Consider the following 17,630-nt stretch of genomic DNA (forward strand, 5'->3'; position numbering starts at 1 on the left):
GTCACATATACAGCTATCTCCCTGTTGCACAAAAATCCAATGAGCAATGAGCGGCTGGCTCTCCAGGAACAAGTTCATTCCCTTCAGGACAAGCTCGCTAACCCAGAAAAGATGAGAAGCAGAGAGATTGCTGGATGCGGCCTTTAACAGGAGGGGAGTGAGGAACTGGGGCTTGTCTCACACACAGCCAGCACTAAAACCACACACAGACTAAGCCCACAACAAAATTAAAACTGTTTGGTTAATGCTTTCTTTTGGACTGCATGGATGTCCCGAGGGAATGAAGTACTATGAACTTGCTCATCGTCTTTTGATTTAGAGACAGAGGAAGATTTGAACAGTTCAGAGAGGAAAGAGGAAGCATCTGACTGGAGAAACACCGCCACAACTTGAAGAGTTCACAGTATGTAAAAATGCAAAGAATTCCTTGAGACAGCTTGCCTCTTACTCTTTAGTCACCAGAAGCCAACATACCACCATTTTTCTTTTTCGATGTTCTGAAGGTTTAACGCTACAGGGCTTTAACTTTGCAGCCTCCTTCCACCTTGGCACATCTCAAAGGAACTAGTTCCAACATTCTGCAGTCAGCTCCTGTTCACCTTTCATCTAGTACCAAACAGAACCCAGCTCTCCAAAGGACTGCTTGTATTACTAAAGGTTAAGGCATGATTCTGGAAGCACAGACAGATGGGACTAGCTGATGTCAGTTCTCATTTTCTTGTGTGCAGGGCTTTGGAAAAGGCAACAAGGTCTTTTGTGACATTGCATTTCAAGGGACGGAGGGAGGGAGGCAGGGTTCTAGAACAAGGAGGAGGACACTGAACTTTCAGCACATGTTGGGCTGCACCAAAAAGTACACATGAAGATGCCCTTTCTTTCTCCCCTGTTTTCAAATGTATCCACACCTAAACTCACCTCCCTTCTTACTCACCCTCAAGGCTGGCTCCCTAAACATACGAATTCAATTCCACCCTTGTCAAAGAAACGAAACACCCAAAGCACACAAAAAGTAACCACTACAACTAGGAAACATTTAAGCCTGCATTTTTCCATCACTCGATGAAGCCGCTCAAAGTCATTCCAGATTAAAAGGCCCATGTGCCCCAAAAGCAGCTCTAATAAGCCTCTGTGGGGAAAGAACTTGCCAGCTGGGCTACCAAGATGACCTCTTCCTACATTTGTTGCAACATCTGGGCACAAACAGTATATTCAAGGAGCCCTGAATTCCAGTATCTAGAAACTACAGTCATACCTCAGGTTGCAGACGCTTTGGGTTGCGCGATTTCGGGTTGCGCACTGCGCCGAACCTGGAAGTACCAGAACGTGTGCGCAGAGGCAACGCTGCGGGTTGCGAACGTGCTTCCCACACAGATCATGTTCGCAACCGGAGCATCCACTGTATTGTGGAGCAAACACCCCAAAGGAACCTCCCTGACCAAGCTGAGAGTACCTCACAGTCTGTCTGTAAGCTGCCCTCTGTCTAGAATACACAGAGAACCTGCAGCTTAAGGTTCCCACTCCCCCTGGGGAGCCAACATTGCGCATCACCCCTAAAATGCCACAAACAAAAGCAGAGAGATAAATCAATAGGGAGCGGAAGGAAGACAGGGGATTTTGCAAGCTGCCAAACAGAAAGGGAGAGGAATAAAGCGGGCAACCTCTCTAAGATACAGTGGTACTTCTGGATGCGAACGGGATCTGTTCTGGAGCCCCGTTCGCACCCTGAAGCGAATGTAACCCGCGTCTGTGGGTCACGATTTGCCGCTTCCGCGAGTGACATCATTTTGACCGTCTGCGCATGCGCAAGCGACGAAACCCAAAAATACTCATCCCGAAGCTACTTCAACCCGAGGTATGACTGTATCTCAAAAGGTCTGGGCTATCCTTCTCGTTTTTTAAAAAAATCAAAATAAGATTAATAGCACATACTTTGGTGAGGGGGGCTATAAGACTATGTAGAAAATCTGACTTGTGACACTACCTGTTAAGTTCACAATAATGGTTCCCCACCCCCCAGATTTGATGGTAATTTCATCAATCAAAGTCTCTAAACAGCTCCATGTTATGCAGACCACCGCAGTTTCTTTTTGTCACTTTCTTCAACACAAGCGTTGGGTTGTAACCAGTTCTGCGTGAGCCAAGCCCTGCTAAGATAACAGGACTTTCCTCTCCTCTGCTGCCTCCCACACGTCACCCCAAATCTGCTCCAGAGGGTCCCCCCATCTGGAGAGGGTAAGCCCCACTGCGCAAGCAGAAGTCGGTTCCACTGGCGCCACAGCAACATTGGATACAACCCATTGTCTGAAATGTGATTTATGAGGCCAACAGCATAATTCACCAAAACAACTGTAAATCCGGGATTTTATGCACAGCTAAGTATAAAGACTCACATTTAGTGCACATATAATTATGTATTTTTCTAATTTTCAATCAAAAAAAAATTTCAAAAAAGACTCACGTGAGATACTATTTCTAGCATGTTTCAAAACCTTGTGGAGACAGTTCTTCTGTACAGGGCCTGCTTTAACATATTCTTGGGTGGGTGTGGGGAGAAATACTTAAGCAAACATTTTCCAGGAAAATATAATTAATAAGCTTATTTGCTTTGGACACCTGCCATATGCAAAGCCTTTTCTATGATATCTCTCAAGTTGATACACTGCAACACACATACACAGTTTCTGCTGGGAGTTCAGAAGTAGTGCTGGTATTTTATGCCTGTTCTAAACAAAATTTACTGTTTTATTTTTTTCAAGGTTTAGATAGAAGGCAGTTCTCTCCCTACTGCAACCCAAATTGGGTTATCCAAGTAAAACAGAGCTAAAAATACTAGCTGAGCCCCATTCCACACCGATTATGACAGTGCTTTCTTTACCAGTGAAAACTCCAGGAGTGTTAGGGCAGCTGTTATAGCAGCACTTGACTTTTATTGTTTATTTAAAATAAAATAAAATAAGGTATCTGAAGAAGTGTGCATGCACATGAAAGCTCATACCAATAACTAACTTGGTTGGTCTCTAAGGTGCTACTGGAAGGAATTTTATTTTATTTTATTTTGTTTTGACTATGGCAGACCAACCTACCTGTAACTATTGTTTGTTTGTTTATTTATTGTTTATTGGGACCTTGCTCTTCTTTCAAGGATTCCAGGGCAATGCACACAGTCCTCTGATTGACAACAACCCTGTGCAGCAGGTTAGGCTGAGATATATAGGGAGTTTTATGGATAAGCCAAGACCTGAAGCCTGGTCTCCCGGCTGAAGTCCAACATTCTCTAGTCACATCACACCATCACTTTTAATGTATTTATTAATCAGAGCTATGTGCAGCCCCATAACCAGAGCTCTCTAGGCAGTTCTCTGACCACTATTGGAGCTGGGAAGTCCTCTGCCTGGAACAGTTGCAGAAACAAAAGACTACCCTGGGTTCATGAGAGACATACATCTGAAGAATACTGTGACTATGTATTCTAGGGTCTCATTTGTAGCTCACTGTAATGAGAAAGGGGGCATTACACACACACACACACACACACACACACACACACACACGCCACAGGATCCATTTTCCTTCCAAGAGGTGAGCAGCAGATTTTGCACACACACAATCTTCACCTTCCCAGAATACAGAAGCACAAGACACAAGGTCCTTATAGTCTGGACCAATAAGTAAGATAAAGGTAAAGGGACGCCTGACAGTTAAGTCCAGTTGCGAACGACTCTGGGGTTGCGGTGCTCATCTCGCTTTACTGGCTGAGGGAGCCGGCGTTTGTCCGCAGACAGCTTCCGGGTCATGTGGCCAGCATGCTTAAGCCGCTTCTGGCGAACCAGAGCAGTGCACGGAAATGCCATTTACCTTCCCGCTGGAGCGGTACCTATTTATCTACTTGCACTTTTGGGCGTGCTTTCAAACTGGTAGGTTGGCAGGAGCAGGGACCGAGCAACGGGAGCTCACCCCGTTGCGGGGATTTGAACCGCCGACCTTCTGATCGACAAGCCCTAGGCTCAGTGGTTTAGACCACAGCGCCACCCGCGTCCCTGGACCAGTAAGTACTGTACATCAAATGGAGAAATAACGCACAGTTGACACCCAAGGGAGAATAATTCCGTAGGGGTTAGGAGGCTGGGTCAGACCAGAGGCAGCCATCATTGTCTTGACACAGCTGCAATGCCCCCTCAGTTTCTGTTTTAACCTTTAGCAGCAATCAAGGACACATTTCCAAGATTTCCAGTGCAACTGTGAAAACTGAGATGTCCAGGACATTGCACAAGACAACAGATCCCGCAGCCTAGGGCCGAGTGCAACAATGAAGATTCTTATACCACCCCACCCCAGGAATGAAGCCTGTACTGCGTTTAACCTCCCCCAACAGTTTCGGAAAATGATAAAGAACGGAATAGCAAGCTTTCAAGGAAAACCACAACCCATCTGTACAATGGCAAGGTCACAGCAATGGCAGATGCATCAACAGAAGCAACTCCTCAGAAAACCTCAAGTCAACAGCAATTAACGTGTACAATCTCTGAACTGGATCCGTTCCAGCAAAACAAGTCAGGCATCAAACAAGCACACTGTCAAGCAGATCAGTGGCAGCTGCCCCTCCGATAGGAAAGAACCGCAGCACAAATTCTTGTACTTGGAAAAAATAATCTGACAAAGAGATTGAACTTGCAAAATCGCAGTTGCGGTACAAGAGAAACACCGAGGTTAGAATCAAATAATTGTAATTAAATGGTGCAAAACCATCTTGAGATAATGTCAGGGATTTTCGTTTAGCAAAAGCGCCGCTGGCAGCACTTTGGGGCTGCACATGGAGGCATTAAGTAGCAGGGGCCGCAGAGGGCTAAACATTCTGCTTCTTCTCCCTTCTCCTCCCCCAGTGCTGGTCCTTCAGTCAAAATTAGCAGCCCTCCCATGGATCCTTTCGTAACAAAGGAAAAACATGCTGTGCCACATCTGTTTTGTTCCCAAGTTTCCGAAGTTTGGGACAGTACAAGGTGTTCTTGATTGTACACTGGAGATTGCACAAATCTGAAATGGAAGCAGCGTCCTGAAAGAGGGGAGAGTCTGGACCCCATTGTCTTCAAGGTCTGAGTGGACGCAAGAGCAACCCTGGGAGCATATGGCAAAGAATTTAACTCCCAAGAAGGTAAAGCAACATACAAGGTTAAGTGCTCCTAGAGATCTTTCTGATCACTAAGAATTTCTGCAGCAGCCCCCGCCTGCTACCAGAGACACCATGTTGTTTTGATGTAACATGGGTCTCAACATTACCCCCCCCCTTCTCTGATGGCTAGTTTTGTACATCTTCATCAAACAGTTTCCATGCCCGTTGCTTCCTTCTTTGTCCTCCTGGCTCATATGAACAAATGATGCTGCCATAAACCAATGCAGACCACCTACTCTTGCTGGCTATAGCTCCGTCAGGTGGAGACTTCGCCCATATTCTTTTAATCAAAAGATGCCACAAACTGCCCCTCAGTTCTTCTGCATACGAAGCATTCATTTTGCCATTGATCTCCCAGCCTCATTTAAATATACAGTGGTACCTCGGGTTATATATGCTTCAGGTTACAGACTCCACTAACCTAGAAATAGTGCTTCAGGTTAAGAACTTTGCTTCAGGATGAGAACAGAAATCGTGCTCTGGTGGCGCGGCGGCAGCAGGAGGCCCCATTAGCTAAAGTGGTGCTTCAGGTTAAGAACAGTTTCAGGTTAAGAACGGACCTCCAGAACGAATTAAGTACTTAACCTGAGGTACCACTGTACAATGCAACTTTTGTGTAATGCAACTTTTCCCAATACAGTGGTACCTTGGTTTGAGAACAGCTTAGTTTATGGATTGGATTAAGAACGCTGCAAACCCAGAAGTAGGTGTTTTGGTTTGTGAATTTTTCCTTGGAAGCAGAACATGTTCTGCTTCCTGTTGAGTGTGTTCCATTTGTAAATTGAGTCCCCTGCTGCTAAGAGTAAGCACGCCTTGATTTAAGAACGCTTTGGTTTCAGAACGGACTTCTGGAACGGATTAAGTTCTTAAACCAAGGTACCACTGTATTGGGAAAAGTTGCATTTTGGAAATTTAGCTGGGGAAAAGTTGCATTTTGGAAATTTAGCTGAATTTCTGCATTCTAAGTGTAAGGGTGGGGCATTTCTGCATAAAGTACAAGCAACATTACTGTCAAGGTTCAGGACCATACCACATCAAAGACCACCTCTCCCCATATGAACCAACCTAGACCTGGCAATCATCACCTGAGGCCTTTCTTCATGTGCCCCATACACGAGAGGTCTGGAGAGTGGCAACACAATAACAGGCCTTTTCTGCAGTGGCTCCTTGTTTGGGGAATGCTTTCCCCATGAAAGATCGCCTGGCACCTTCGTTATAGACCTTTAGGCACTAGACCAGGTGTAGGCAACCTAAGGCCTGGGGGCCGGATGCGGCCCAATCGCCTTCTTAATCCGGCCTGTGGACGGTCGGGGAATCAGCGTGTTTTTACATGAGCAGAATGTGTGCTTTTATTTAAAATGCATCTCTGGGTTATTTGTGGGGCCTGCCTGGTGTTTTTACATGAGTAGAATGTGTGCTTTTATTTAAAATGCATCTCTGGGTTATTTGTGGGGCATAGAAATTCGTTCATTTTTTTCTTCAAAATATAGTCCGGCCCCCCACATGGTCTGAGGGACGGTGGACCGGCCCACGGCTGAAAAAGGTTGCTGACCTAGATGAAAACATTCCTCTTCCCTCAGGCCTTTGGCTAATTAAACAATCTATAGCCTTTTAAACAGTGTGTGTGTGTGGGAGGGTTATTTTTTTGCTTGTTGTGTATTTTTGTGGTTTTATATTGTAAACTGCCCTGTGATCCTTGAAGGAACGGTAGCATAGAAATTTAATAAATAATTAAATGTCTACTCCCAAAGAAATTCTCTGAAGACACAAATATTGCCACTGGTCATATGATGCTAGACAAATTGCTCATTGGAAATCAGATATGCTCAAGTATTTGGTGCTGAGGTTACAAAATTATTTGTATGAAACTTAAGAAGACAAGCACAGGCTAGAATAAAAACAACAACACGTCAGCTTAGCTATGATTTAAGGATATTGCAAATCAAAGTGCCTTGAAAGCTCATCCTGGGCTTCAAATTACTAATCTGACCAGATCACTGGATTTTCTTCTTCTTTTTTGGTCCAGCACATTTGTATTCCAAATATGTATGACAGAACTAAAATTACATCATGCTCTGCTGTGCCAAAGTGGTGTGTGTGTGTGTGTGTGTGTGTGTGTGTGAGAGAGAGAGAGAGAGAGAGAGAGAGAGAGAGTGGTGGGGGGGGGAGAGAAAACATAAATAATTTAAGAAATTAAGAGGCATGGAGGGTCTCCAGGAAAAGTGACATTAAATTGATTTTTGGATCATCCTCCCAGACTGTATTAATAATTAAAACGGCATTTTGAAAAGCACACTGCACAGTTGTCTGTCTGGGGATTTAAGAGTGCCCATCTCATATTTCACCCTCAAGACAAAGTCCAAGCAACGGCTCCTGCACAGGCACCACCAAAATGCACACAGGGGCTCACAATAAGGTCTGTGCGCAGAAGGGTAGTCATTAGTGACACCACTGAGATTTGAGCTTCTGGGGTAGCGGGGAAGGCAGGAAGCAGGCTTTGTCCTAAACCCAGTATAACGCCTGGTTCACAAATGCAGAAGCTCAATAGTGATGAGGGGGCAAAAGTCTCCGAAATCTTCTAAGCCTATACTGCCCCAGCTGGTAAAAATCATAGAATTGTAGAGTTGGAAGTGATGATGATGATGATGATGATGATGATGATGATGATAATAATAATAATAATAATAATAATAATAATAATAATAATAATAATAATAATAATATATTTATACCCCCGCCTATCTGGCTGGGTTTCCCCAGCCACTCTGGGCAGCTTCCAACAAAATATTAAAATACAATAATCTATTAAACGTTAAAAGCTTCCCTAAACAGGGCTGCCTTCAGATGTCTTCTAAAAGTCTGGTACAGTGGTACCTTGGGTTAAGTACTTAATTCGTTCCGGAGGTCCGTTCTTAACCTGAAACCGTTCTTAACCTGAAGCACCACTTTAGCTAAAGGGGCCTCCTGCTGCCGCCGCGCCGCCGGAGCACAATTTCTGTTCTCATCCTGAAGCAAAGTTCTTAACCTGAAGCACTATTTCTGGGTTAGCGGAGTCTGTAACCTGAAGCGTATGTAATCCGAGGTACCACTGTAGTTGTTTTTCTCTTTGATATCTGGTGGGAGGGCGTTCCACAGGGCGAGTGCCACTCCAAGAAGGCCCTCTGCCTGGTTCCCTGTAACTTGGCTTCTTGCGAGGGAACTGCCAGAAGGCCCTCGGCGCTGGACCTCAGTGTCTGGGCAGAACGATGGGGGTGGAGACGCTCCTTCAGGTATACTGGACCGAGGCCGTTTAGGGCTTTCAAGGTCAGCACCCACCACCCACTGGCAACGCAGGAAGCTTTCTGCCCCACGTGGGGCTCGAACCCATGTCCCTGAGATTAAGAGTCTCATTCTCTACCAACTGTGCTATCCCAGTTTACGTGCTGCTGGGGAAAAACTGCAGAATAATAGGAATAATAAAAATACAGTGGTGCCCCGCAAGACGAATGCCTCGCAAGACGGAAAACTCGCTAGATGAAAGAGTTTTCCATTTTGGAGGTGCTTCGCAAAACGAATTTCCTATGGGCTTGCTTTGCAAGACAAAAATGTCTTGCGAGTTCCTGCGGGTTTTCCCCCCTCCCCCCCTTTTTCTAAGCTGCTAAGCCGCTTATCAGCTGATCCGATAAGCCGCTAAAAGCCGCTAAAAGCTGCTAATAGCGCTAATCCTCTAATCCGTCAATGGGCTTGCTTCGCAAGACGAAAAAACCGCTAGACGAAGAGAATCACAGAACGGATTGTTTTCGTCTTGCAAGGCACCACTGTAATAAAATTTTATTTATATCCCGCCCTCCCCAGCCAAAGCCGGGCTCAGAACGGCTAACAACAATAAAAGTAACACAGAAGGATTGTGTATGCATTCAAGGCACTGTGCCACTTTAAATCGACCCCTCCCTGGCTCCGTTCAAATGCAGTCTGGACCTAAGTGACCAAGTGCAGCTATTCATCGAACCTTTTCAGTGTCAGGTTTTGCAGTCCGATGATCCATTTAGCCTCCAGCTCCAGAAGGCGGCTATCGTTCTCTACTAGCGGGTAGGGAAACCTAAAGCAGAATACATTCATGCCTTGCATGTCTTGGCTCTGCGGATTTTTCTTGCAATGTTGTTGCTTCTCTATCACCAGATGAACTGCTATTTAGTTAACAGCAGACTGGTCAGGGACAAACTTTGTTCTCCAAACTAAACCCCTGCCAGCCATATACATTACAAAGATCCTGCAAAACTTTTCTCATTGTGATCTATCATTGTTCCATAAATAAGCCATAGGTAAAGGCAAAGGGAGCCCTGACCATTAGGTCCAGTCGTGACCGACTCTGGGGTTGTGGCGCTCATCTTGCTTTATTGGCCGAGGGAGCCGGCGTACAGTTTCCGGGTCATGTGGCCAGCAGGACTAAGCCGCTTCTCGCGAACCAGAGCAGCGCATGGAAACGCCGTTTACCTTCCCGCCGGAGTGGTACCTATTTATCTACTTGCACTTTGACGTGCTTTCAAACTGCTAGGTTGGCAGGAGCAGGGACCGAGCAGACCCAGATCCCTTCCCCCTTGCTAACTATGGTTTATCAAAAATCTGCAAAAAGAAAGGACTTAAAAAAAAACAAAACTTACACTTTGCTTAAATTGGAACTTTCTATTACCTTGGTGTAAGAAGCACAGAAAATTGCTCTTTAGCCACCTGGTGAGCTATTTGCTTAATGTGAACCTCTGCAAATATTTGGGGAGACAGTACGATTTGGGAAAAAATATTTCCCATTATCAACCATTTCTTAAAACATGATAAATTTTTACAAAACCCCTCCCAGCCTCCCCTGTATTTACAAATTGTTCTCAACATAAAATAAATTTTTTTTGAGGACCTAAAACCTTAAAAAAGGGCAATAAGCAAGGGCTGACCACACACAAGGAAAACACACAAGGCAAGGAAAACACTGGGATCGGTTACAGAGCTCTGTTGTACAGTTGCAAAGATTAATTAGACCTTCCGCTAGGTAAAGGTAAAGGGACCCCTGACCACTAGGTCCACTCGTGACCGACTCTGGGGTTGCGGCGCTCATCTTGCTTTATTGGCCGAGGGAGCCGGCGTACAGCTTCCGGGTCATGTGGCCAGCATGACTAAGCTGCTTCTGGCGAACCAGAGCAGCGCACGGAAACGCCGTTTACCTTCCCACCGGAGCGGTACCTATTTATCTACTTGCACTTTGACGTGCTTTCGAACTGCTAGGTTGGCAGGAGTAGGGATCGAGCAACGGGAGCTCACCCTGTCACAGGGATTCGAACCACTGACCTTCTGATCGGCAAGTCCTAGGCTCTGTGGTTTAACCCACAGCGCCACCCGTGTCCCTCTAATATGCCATACATTGCTTCAAAGCCTGCTATTACTACTGCACAGGGTTTTTTTGGCCAGGGGTGGGGATGGTAATAGATGCTGCAGACTGTGGAGAATCTCCAGACTGTTTACAAAAGATCAGTTCAAATCTACCACCAGACAGCTGATGACTGGGGACAGGGTAGAAAAAGCTCAGTCATTTAACACCATTTTACGGACATACATTAAAAACCAGGCTGAGATTTTAAAAAATGCTGTTCGTGTGTGCTCAAAAGGTTTGAGCATGCCCAGTGGAGTGCCCTCTCTTGGTGGGGCATTCAGACCACAGCGCCTTTGGGACACCACTCAAAATTCAAAAGCATGGTAAAAGGGTAACTACAAGTCCAAAGGCTCTCTGAACAAGTAGAACTACCGTATTTTTCGCTCTATAACACGCACCCGACCATAACACGCACGTAGTTTTTAGAGGAGGAAAATCCGTAGGCATGCCACCCGTAGGCATTCCCTCCATAACATGCACAGACATTTCCCCTTACTTTCTAGGAGGAAAAAAGTGAGTGTTATGGTGCAAAAAATACGGTAATTCCCTGGTTCTTTAGATCCAGGCTACAGAATACTCAGTGTGCACCAATTCAACTTTCAGCAATGCTGGCTCAATTCAGTTGTTAACACCAAACCCACATGCACTAATCATAGGTTTAGGACCCAAATCACGGTTTGAGCTTTCAAATGCACACTATCCAAAAGTGACTGCTTTCACTGACTATCTTCTCAGCACCAACAATGGCCTGTAAAATCCAACTATGATTTCCAGTGCTGGTTTACGGCTGACCATAAACCAAACTCTCAAGTCAAACATCATACTCTGACTTCAGTAACACATACAGGCACGGTCTGATATATGAACGGACCCATTTTCTCTACTCATAATCTAGGGGGTTTGTAACTTGACAGTGTTTAAACATAGTTACAGCTTTATTTGGCTGGTATTACACAGTAAGGAAGCACAGAAATATTTTTGAATCTTCCAGAATCTTAAGACACAGCATGAACTTAAGCACAAAGCAATAACGCTCTTATATTATTCCAACACTGTATCATATAACAGAATCTATAATACAGAGGGGGAAATATAAATTATTTGACTAAATTTTATCTGCCATTACCTTCATAATATTTACTAAGTCTGTCTGATAGTAGCGATCTTGGTGTGCATTCGCGGCTGCTAAAGTGAGAAGGTAGTCATTCCTCGCATGAGTAGCTTTGGAATTACACTCAGACCGTCGTGCTTTTAACTATATCAATAAAACAAAATTAGTTGGTAAACAAATGATGAGCAATGATTAAGACATGAAAGTTTAACATTGTGAAGCAATAAGAGGATGAAGTTTAACAGCCCAGTATATCTTCCCAATGCTACCTGCTGCAATTCTTTATGGACTAGAATAGGTATCTAATTAGATACACAATTTTGAAATAAAATAAGCAGGGTACAAATATATAATACAACTTGTCATTGAGGGCTCGAAACATTTCGTGTATGTTCTTTTACTAATAACCCCACAGAGCGGATCATTATCCCCACAATATAAATGAAAAGCTAAGCTTTTGACATAGTGGGTTATTTAATGTCACCGGTGGAGATTTTAACTTCATTGGGGACAAGAATGCATCACACTACCCCTAAATGGCTCTAGTAAGGAACATAAATAATATATTTTATGAAGGTTGCATAAGTACTGCATAACAACCAGAAGAATTGCCTGCCACTCCTATAACCTGAGATGGAATCTGAGTCTTTGCCCTTTTGCCTTCTGCAAATTGTGTATTGCAGAATGTTCTCAGTGCAAAAAAACATTGTCCTGCCATAAGCAGACTAACTGGGCTGGCAAAGTAGCTACAGGAGACACTTTGCCGTACACAATGAGGTAAGCAAAACAAGACCATATTAAATATAATCAGGTAAACAGGCTAACTAGCCAAAGCCAAGAGCTCTGCTAAAACCCTGCTTGCTAAACCCAGCAGGTGGGAAGGCTTTGGCATTGGGCAGTATTTCCTCCTCTGGGAAGAGGTCAGAGTTGCACTTGTGGCAGAGATGGAAAAAGTTCTCGCAGATTATAGACAGCTATATCGTGATGCTGATGAGAAATGCTTTAGAACTTCAAATTCCTGGGTTGTTCTGAATGGATTCTAATCTACTGTTACACCTAGAAAACAAGCCCGCCCTGGTTCACAGTTTGGCCAGTTTAATGAGGCTCTGCTTTAGGGACATTTCCAGCTCACCCTCTAGACCCAATATATCCCTAGAATTATACTGTGCAACACTCACCTTTACACTTGCTTTCTGTAAGCTTATCCTTGACTGAAAAAGACTAAGTTTAGACCTGTGAACGAAAGCAAGACAATCGATCAGCAGATGTCTAGAACAGGAATTACATTTAGAAAGCAGCTCATCTGGAGATGATGTGGATCCAATATGGATGTAACATAGACACAGCACTAGAGAAAATGGAGACAACTCTTTCCTAGCGACTGGATTCGATTCTAAAGGTGACCAGCAGAGTGCCTGTTTACAGGCTTGAATTACATCACTAATATTCAAGCAGGGTGCATTACATAAAGCTATTTTAAACACATTTAGACGCAGGAACTGTAGACACGTCATTACATACTTGGCCTCAATATCGGCCTTTTCACGGACAGCGTGAGCCATCTGCTCTGTTTCGAAGTACTTCTTCTTGCCCTTAGCTAAATCTTTGACCGTCTCTTGCAATTCGGCCTGGATTCTGGTCAGCTGGTCCACACACTGAACAAAAAAGAACACACAAAAGAGGAAAAACTATTATTGCTATCATCATCAAAGTAGAATAGTCGCTACTATTGTATCCCTAATTCAAAACAACAACAACAAAACCTTCCATTCTGAACATATTGACACAGAGTATTCGTATTCTGTACATGCTGCTGCAAGCTGACATTGTCCACTATGGGAACATTGCAGAGTGTAACCGCAGCCAGTGCAAACTGTTATACTTGGGAAGATGACGCAGGCAAAAAGGTTTAACAGATGCTCAGCACATAGCAAGTAATTGCACTGCCAACATAGCAAGTAATTGCACTTACTCCATGGGAGCGTGGCCATAGGATGCTGCAATGGCCACTGGGATAAATGGTTTTTTAAAGAGCACTGGAGAGAAGGTGTTCTACTGATCACCGCCAGCTATAATAGCCAGAAATACAACTCCATTTTCAGGGACCCCACACACGGGGGGATGAGTTTCTCCATCAAATATTATTTGAGATCATCCCTGGAGCACCAGGTAGGGCACCATCTGTGGAGATGGACCATTGGTTTACCTTGGATTCCTGTGTATGTGTGACTAGGTTACCTTGACTCTCAGTAAGTTCACCTCAAAGAATGGCTCTTACTCCAGAACATAAATCTTCCCAAGGCAAATTCTCATATAAGAGTTATTTTTGTGACGTGCTTCTTTTTTGAGTGTTACAGATGCTACATGGCATGCAATGTGTGTGTTATAGACAGCAGCTCTCCCTGCATAACACACACACACACACACACACACACAAAGAAATGTGCGCTTAAGTCCCGTTTGGAACTCCAAGCGAGGCATTCAGCTACCATTTGCAGTCTCTCCAGATCTATGACAATGGTCTCCAAATTTTCATTGATCTTTCTTGGAAAAATTACAACTTCCATTTGCAGAATGCAAGCGAAGCAACAAATAGATGCCATTTCTTGTGACCTCACCGTTGCGGATACAGGGAACAAGTACAATAATTAATTTCGGATCTGCTATTTATATGAGAATGTCTTTTGATAAATCGGAAGAGGAGGAGGGCCTAGGAGAGCTGTCTACCAGCTTCGGCTGATGTGCCAGTTACAGTCTTTGCCGGACAAGGACGGCAATATTAACCTTGAGATTGACTACTGCAATGTGCTCTCTGGGGAGTTTTGCTTCAGGGTAGTCCAGAAACTGCAGGGAATGCTGAACTCAGCGGATAGGTTACTACATGGTGCAGCCTACCAGAAGCCTGTCCTCATACAACCACACTGGCTGCCAGTATATTACCATGCCAGGTTGAAGCACAAGGTGCTAATTAGCTAGAGACCTGCTTATGTGAGGGAGCACCTTGTCCTGTACCCTTGAGATCTACACATCAGGCCCTCCTGGTTGTTCTGTCACCTGCATCTGAACATCCTGCAGCCTCCTTGCTGTGACACTCAGCCTTCAGAAATAGACTGGAAGCTTCAGAAATAGACTGGAAAGAGAAGCTGCTGAATTGCAACTCATTACCAAGCTCAAAACCATGGAGAGACCTGGTCTGAACAGAGACATTGGATTCTTATCTCATTATACATGACTAAGCCATTTTTCACCTTCTCACCCCTTGCCTTTTCCTGTAAGACCTATTGCAGTCGTTAAGAGTCGTCAACAGGCTCATCTCAGCTATCTGCCAATCTCCCATTCCCACCACCCTTCTGAGTAATACCCCTCCCCACCTTCTCACTATATAGAAGGATCTGGCAACTTCTGTTTCAGTGTATCTGAAGAAGTGTGCATGCACACGAAAGCTCATACCAAGAACTAACTTAGTTGGTCTTTAAGCTGCTACTGGAAGGAATTTTTTTATTTTGACTCAGCCTTTGGCATTCCTTCCCCCCTGAAGCATGACAAGCGCCCATCTCAACTGTGTTCTGACATCTGTTACAGACCTATCTTTCTGTTTTTAGATTTCTTTACTGCGCTCGTTTCTTTACTGTGATGTTCCCTGTTGTTGTTTTAATATACACTGTTTTAATACATTTCGTAAACCATCCTGGAATTTGATAATTAAGGGCAGCATGTAAATATTTTAAACCAACCAACATAAAGAAAGGAGTTGGTAGGGTGAGCTGGGATACAAAAACCTTTGGTTAAGGCAACTCATACTTCTATACTGATGCGCACAGGGCTTAAAACGGACCTGTCCAACACATGTAAATTAAGTGCTGCATTCTTTAAGAAGCTGCTGCACTGGTGCACAAGTACACCCAAGATTTAGGACTAAAAAGTCCTGACAATAACGGATTGGCATAACAAGCTACAAGAATTTGCTGAAATGGCGCCGTTGACAAATAGCAATTCAAAACAAAAATTTATGGAAAAGTGGGATAGATATAAGATTTATGTTCAAAATTACAGTAAAGGTTCACTATCTATGCTAGCATTCGATTGACGCTGGAGAGAGACTGAGTTGAGAAATAAGACCAAGGGTACATATTGATATAGGAATGTATTAGATAAAATGTAAAGAAATGTACCATAATAAGAGTACAGTCATTTGTAAAAAAATGAATATACAACGGGATAGACAGGAAGTCCAAAGTGTTGGTGCATATATGATTTTTGGAATAGTTTTTTGTCTTTGTGTTTTTTCTTTAGGTATATAAACTTTGTAAATAAACTTTGTATACATGCTGAAAATTATATTATAACAAGCCTTGTAATGTAATATAATGTTTACTGATGTAACATAAGAATGTTAATGAATAAATAAAACTAAAAAAAGAAAGAAAAAAGTAGGACTAAAACACACAATACACACAAATGCTTTTGAACAAAACCCAGGCAGCTGCTTATTTGGGAGGATGTGACTTGAACTGAAACAAAGAGGGATGAGAAGCTTCTCCCAGTTGCTGCTTTTCAACTGCATTTACACACACGTGCACAAGTTCAGGACACGATTATTCTTCCACACATGCATCTAGAACCGAGCAGAGGCGAGAAGCAGCTTCAGGGGTGATTTGAAGGAGAAAAGCAGGGATTGGAGGAAGAATTAAATAGTCTTCTCCTGTCACCTCTCCACTGCCCTTTCCCCAAAGCTGTTTTACCCTGTGAGATGCAGTTAAATTAGCGACACATGGTTTTGAACTGCCGTATTTTCCGGCGTATAAGACGACTGGGCGTGTAAGACGACCTCCAACTTTTCCAGTTAAAATATAGAGTTTGGGATATACTCGTCGTATAAGACTACCCCTCTTCCAACACACAGCAAATAAAAATTAAAAAAAACAACAACAGTCTCCAGTCCGGCTCGGAAATCCGCTCCACTTCCCAGTGGCCGGGGGTGCGCTTAATGCTGTTGTTGGTTCCCTGCCTTTGTTGTGAGCCTTTCCTTTTCTTTTACTCGGGGGCTGCTTGGGCCACGTGTCTAGCTGCTGGGGCAACGCGAGGCTGCCATTTTGGACCACGTGGTCTACTACTGGGAGCGGTTAGGGTCATTCTGTTGCTGGTGATTGGGGAGGCACCTGGGGCCAATTTTCAAGCGTATTTCTGCTTCATCTAGAGAGCTTGGTGTCCTCTGATTTCATTTACTCTCGTTTTGTCCTTTGGTGGGGCGTTGCTGCTGTAGCCGGCGTATAAGACGACCCCCGACTTTTGAGAAGATTTTCCTGGGTTAAAAAGTAGTCTTATATGCCAGAAAATACATTAAGTTCTATCCTAACACTGACCTGCAACCCATTTACCCAATGCAAAATTAATTGCCACGATGTCACTTTAAAACCAGCTGAAGATTAGCATCTAAACTGATGAATTGGTACCTTTCACACTGGACATGTTTCAGGTACACATACATTAAATATATTGCTACAAAGCTAGGAGATTGACCCTTCAGCTACTGAATCATTTCTCAAAAAAAGAGGAAAAGGAAAGGAGGGGGGGGAAAAGGAAAAGTAACATTTGCCTCCTTTAATCAGAATAGCCCCCTTTGTGTATTAAGGCACAAGGTTGCCTCTGTACTGATTTTTCTGGCCAGCTGCCTGGGATGCCTTTACAGGATGTGGCTGAATCATCTCGATTTCCGCTACACCCTTAGATCCTTCAATAATTCCTCAAACATTTTAAAAAGGTACCACACCTTAAATTCAAAGCCTACCCCAGACTAACTGGGAAAAGTTCAAAGCTACCTCCAAAGATGCTTATTTTTCATAGATTTTTTTGCAGCGGCACGGGATGTATTTGATTTCATTGAGAAAGCAAGCTGTGATGCCTGTTCTCACCCAGCTATTTCAGCTAAAATACAAGGCACATGATGGTACTTC

General features: G+C 43.9%; 1 protein-coding gene and 1 long non-coding RNA gene across 6 annotated transcripts in view; one reads left to right on the top strand and one right to left on the bottom strand.

The window, feature by feature from the left end:
- Nucleotides 1-17,630, top strand: part of LOC308588838 — a 407,342-nt gene that overhangs the window by 77,427 nt on the left and 312,285 nt on the right. The window lies entirely within an intron of this gene.
- Nucleotides 1-17,630, bottom strand: part of FCHSD2 (FCH and double SH3 domains 2) — a 153,246-nt gene that overhangs the window by 60,212 nt on the left and 75,404 nt on the right. For all 5 annotated transcript variants that reach the window (XM_081197350.1, XM_081197351.1, XM_081197347.1 and 2 more), the window contains exons 6-8: nucleotides 13,198-13,331; nucleotides 12,855-12,909; nucleotides 11,692-11,820 (exon numbers count right to left, since the gene is read on the bottom strand). In XM_081197350.1, coding sequence (XP_081053476.1) covers nucleotides 11,692-11,820; nucleotides 12,855-12,909; nucleotides 13,198-13,331 — 318 coding nt within the window. The remainder of the gene's footprint in view (nucleotides 1-11,691; nucleotides 11,821-12,854; nucleotides 12,910-13,197; nucleotides 13,332-17,630) is intronic.

The sequence above is a fragment of the Podarcis bocagei genome (assembly GCF_964188305.1).
Source record: "Podarcis bocagei genome assembly, chromosome: 6".
NCBI classification, from domain to species: Eukaryota; Metazoa; Chordata; class Lepidosauria; order Squamata; family Lacertidae; genus Podarcis; species Podarcis bocagei.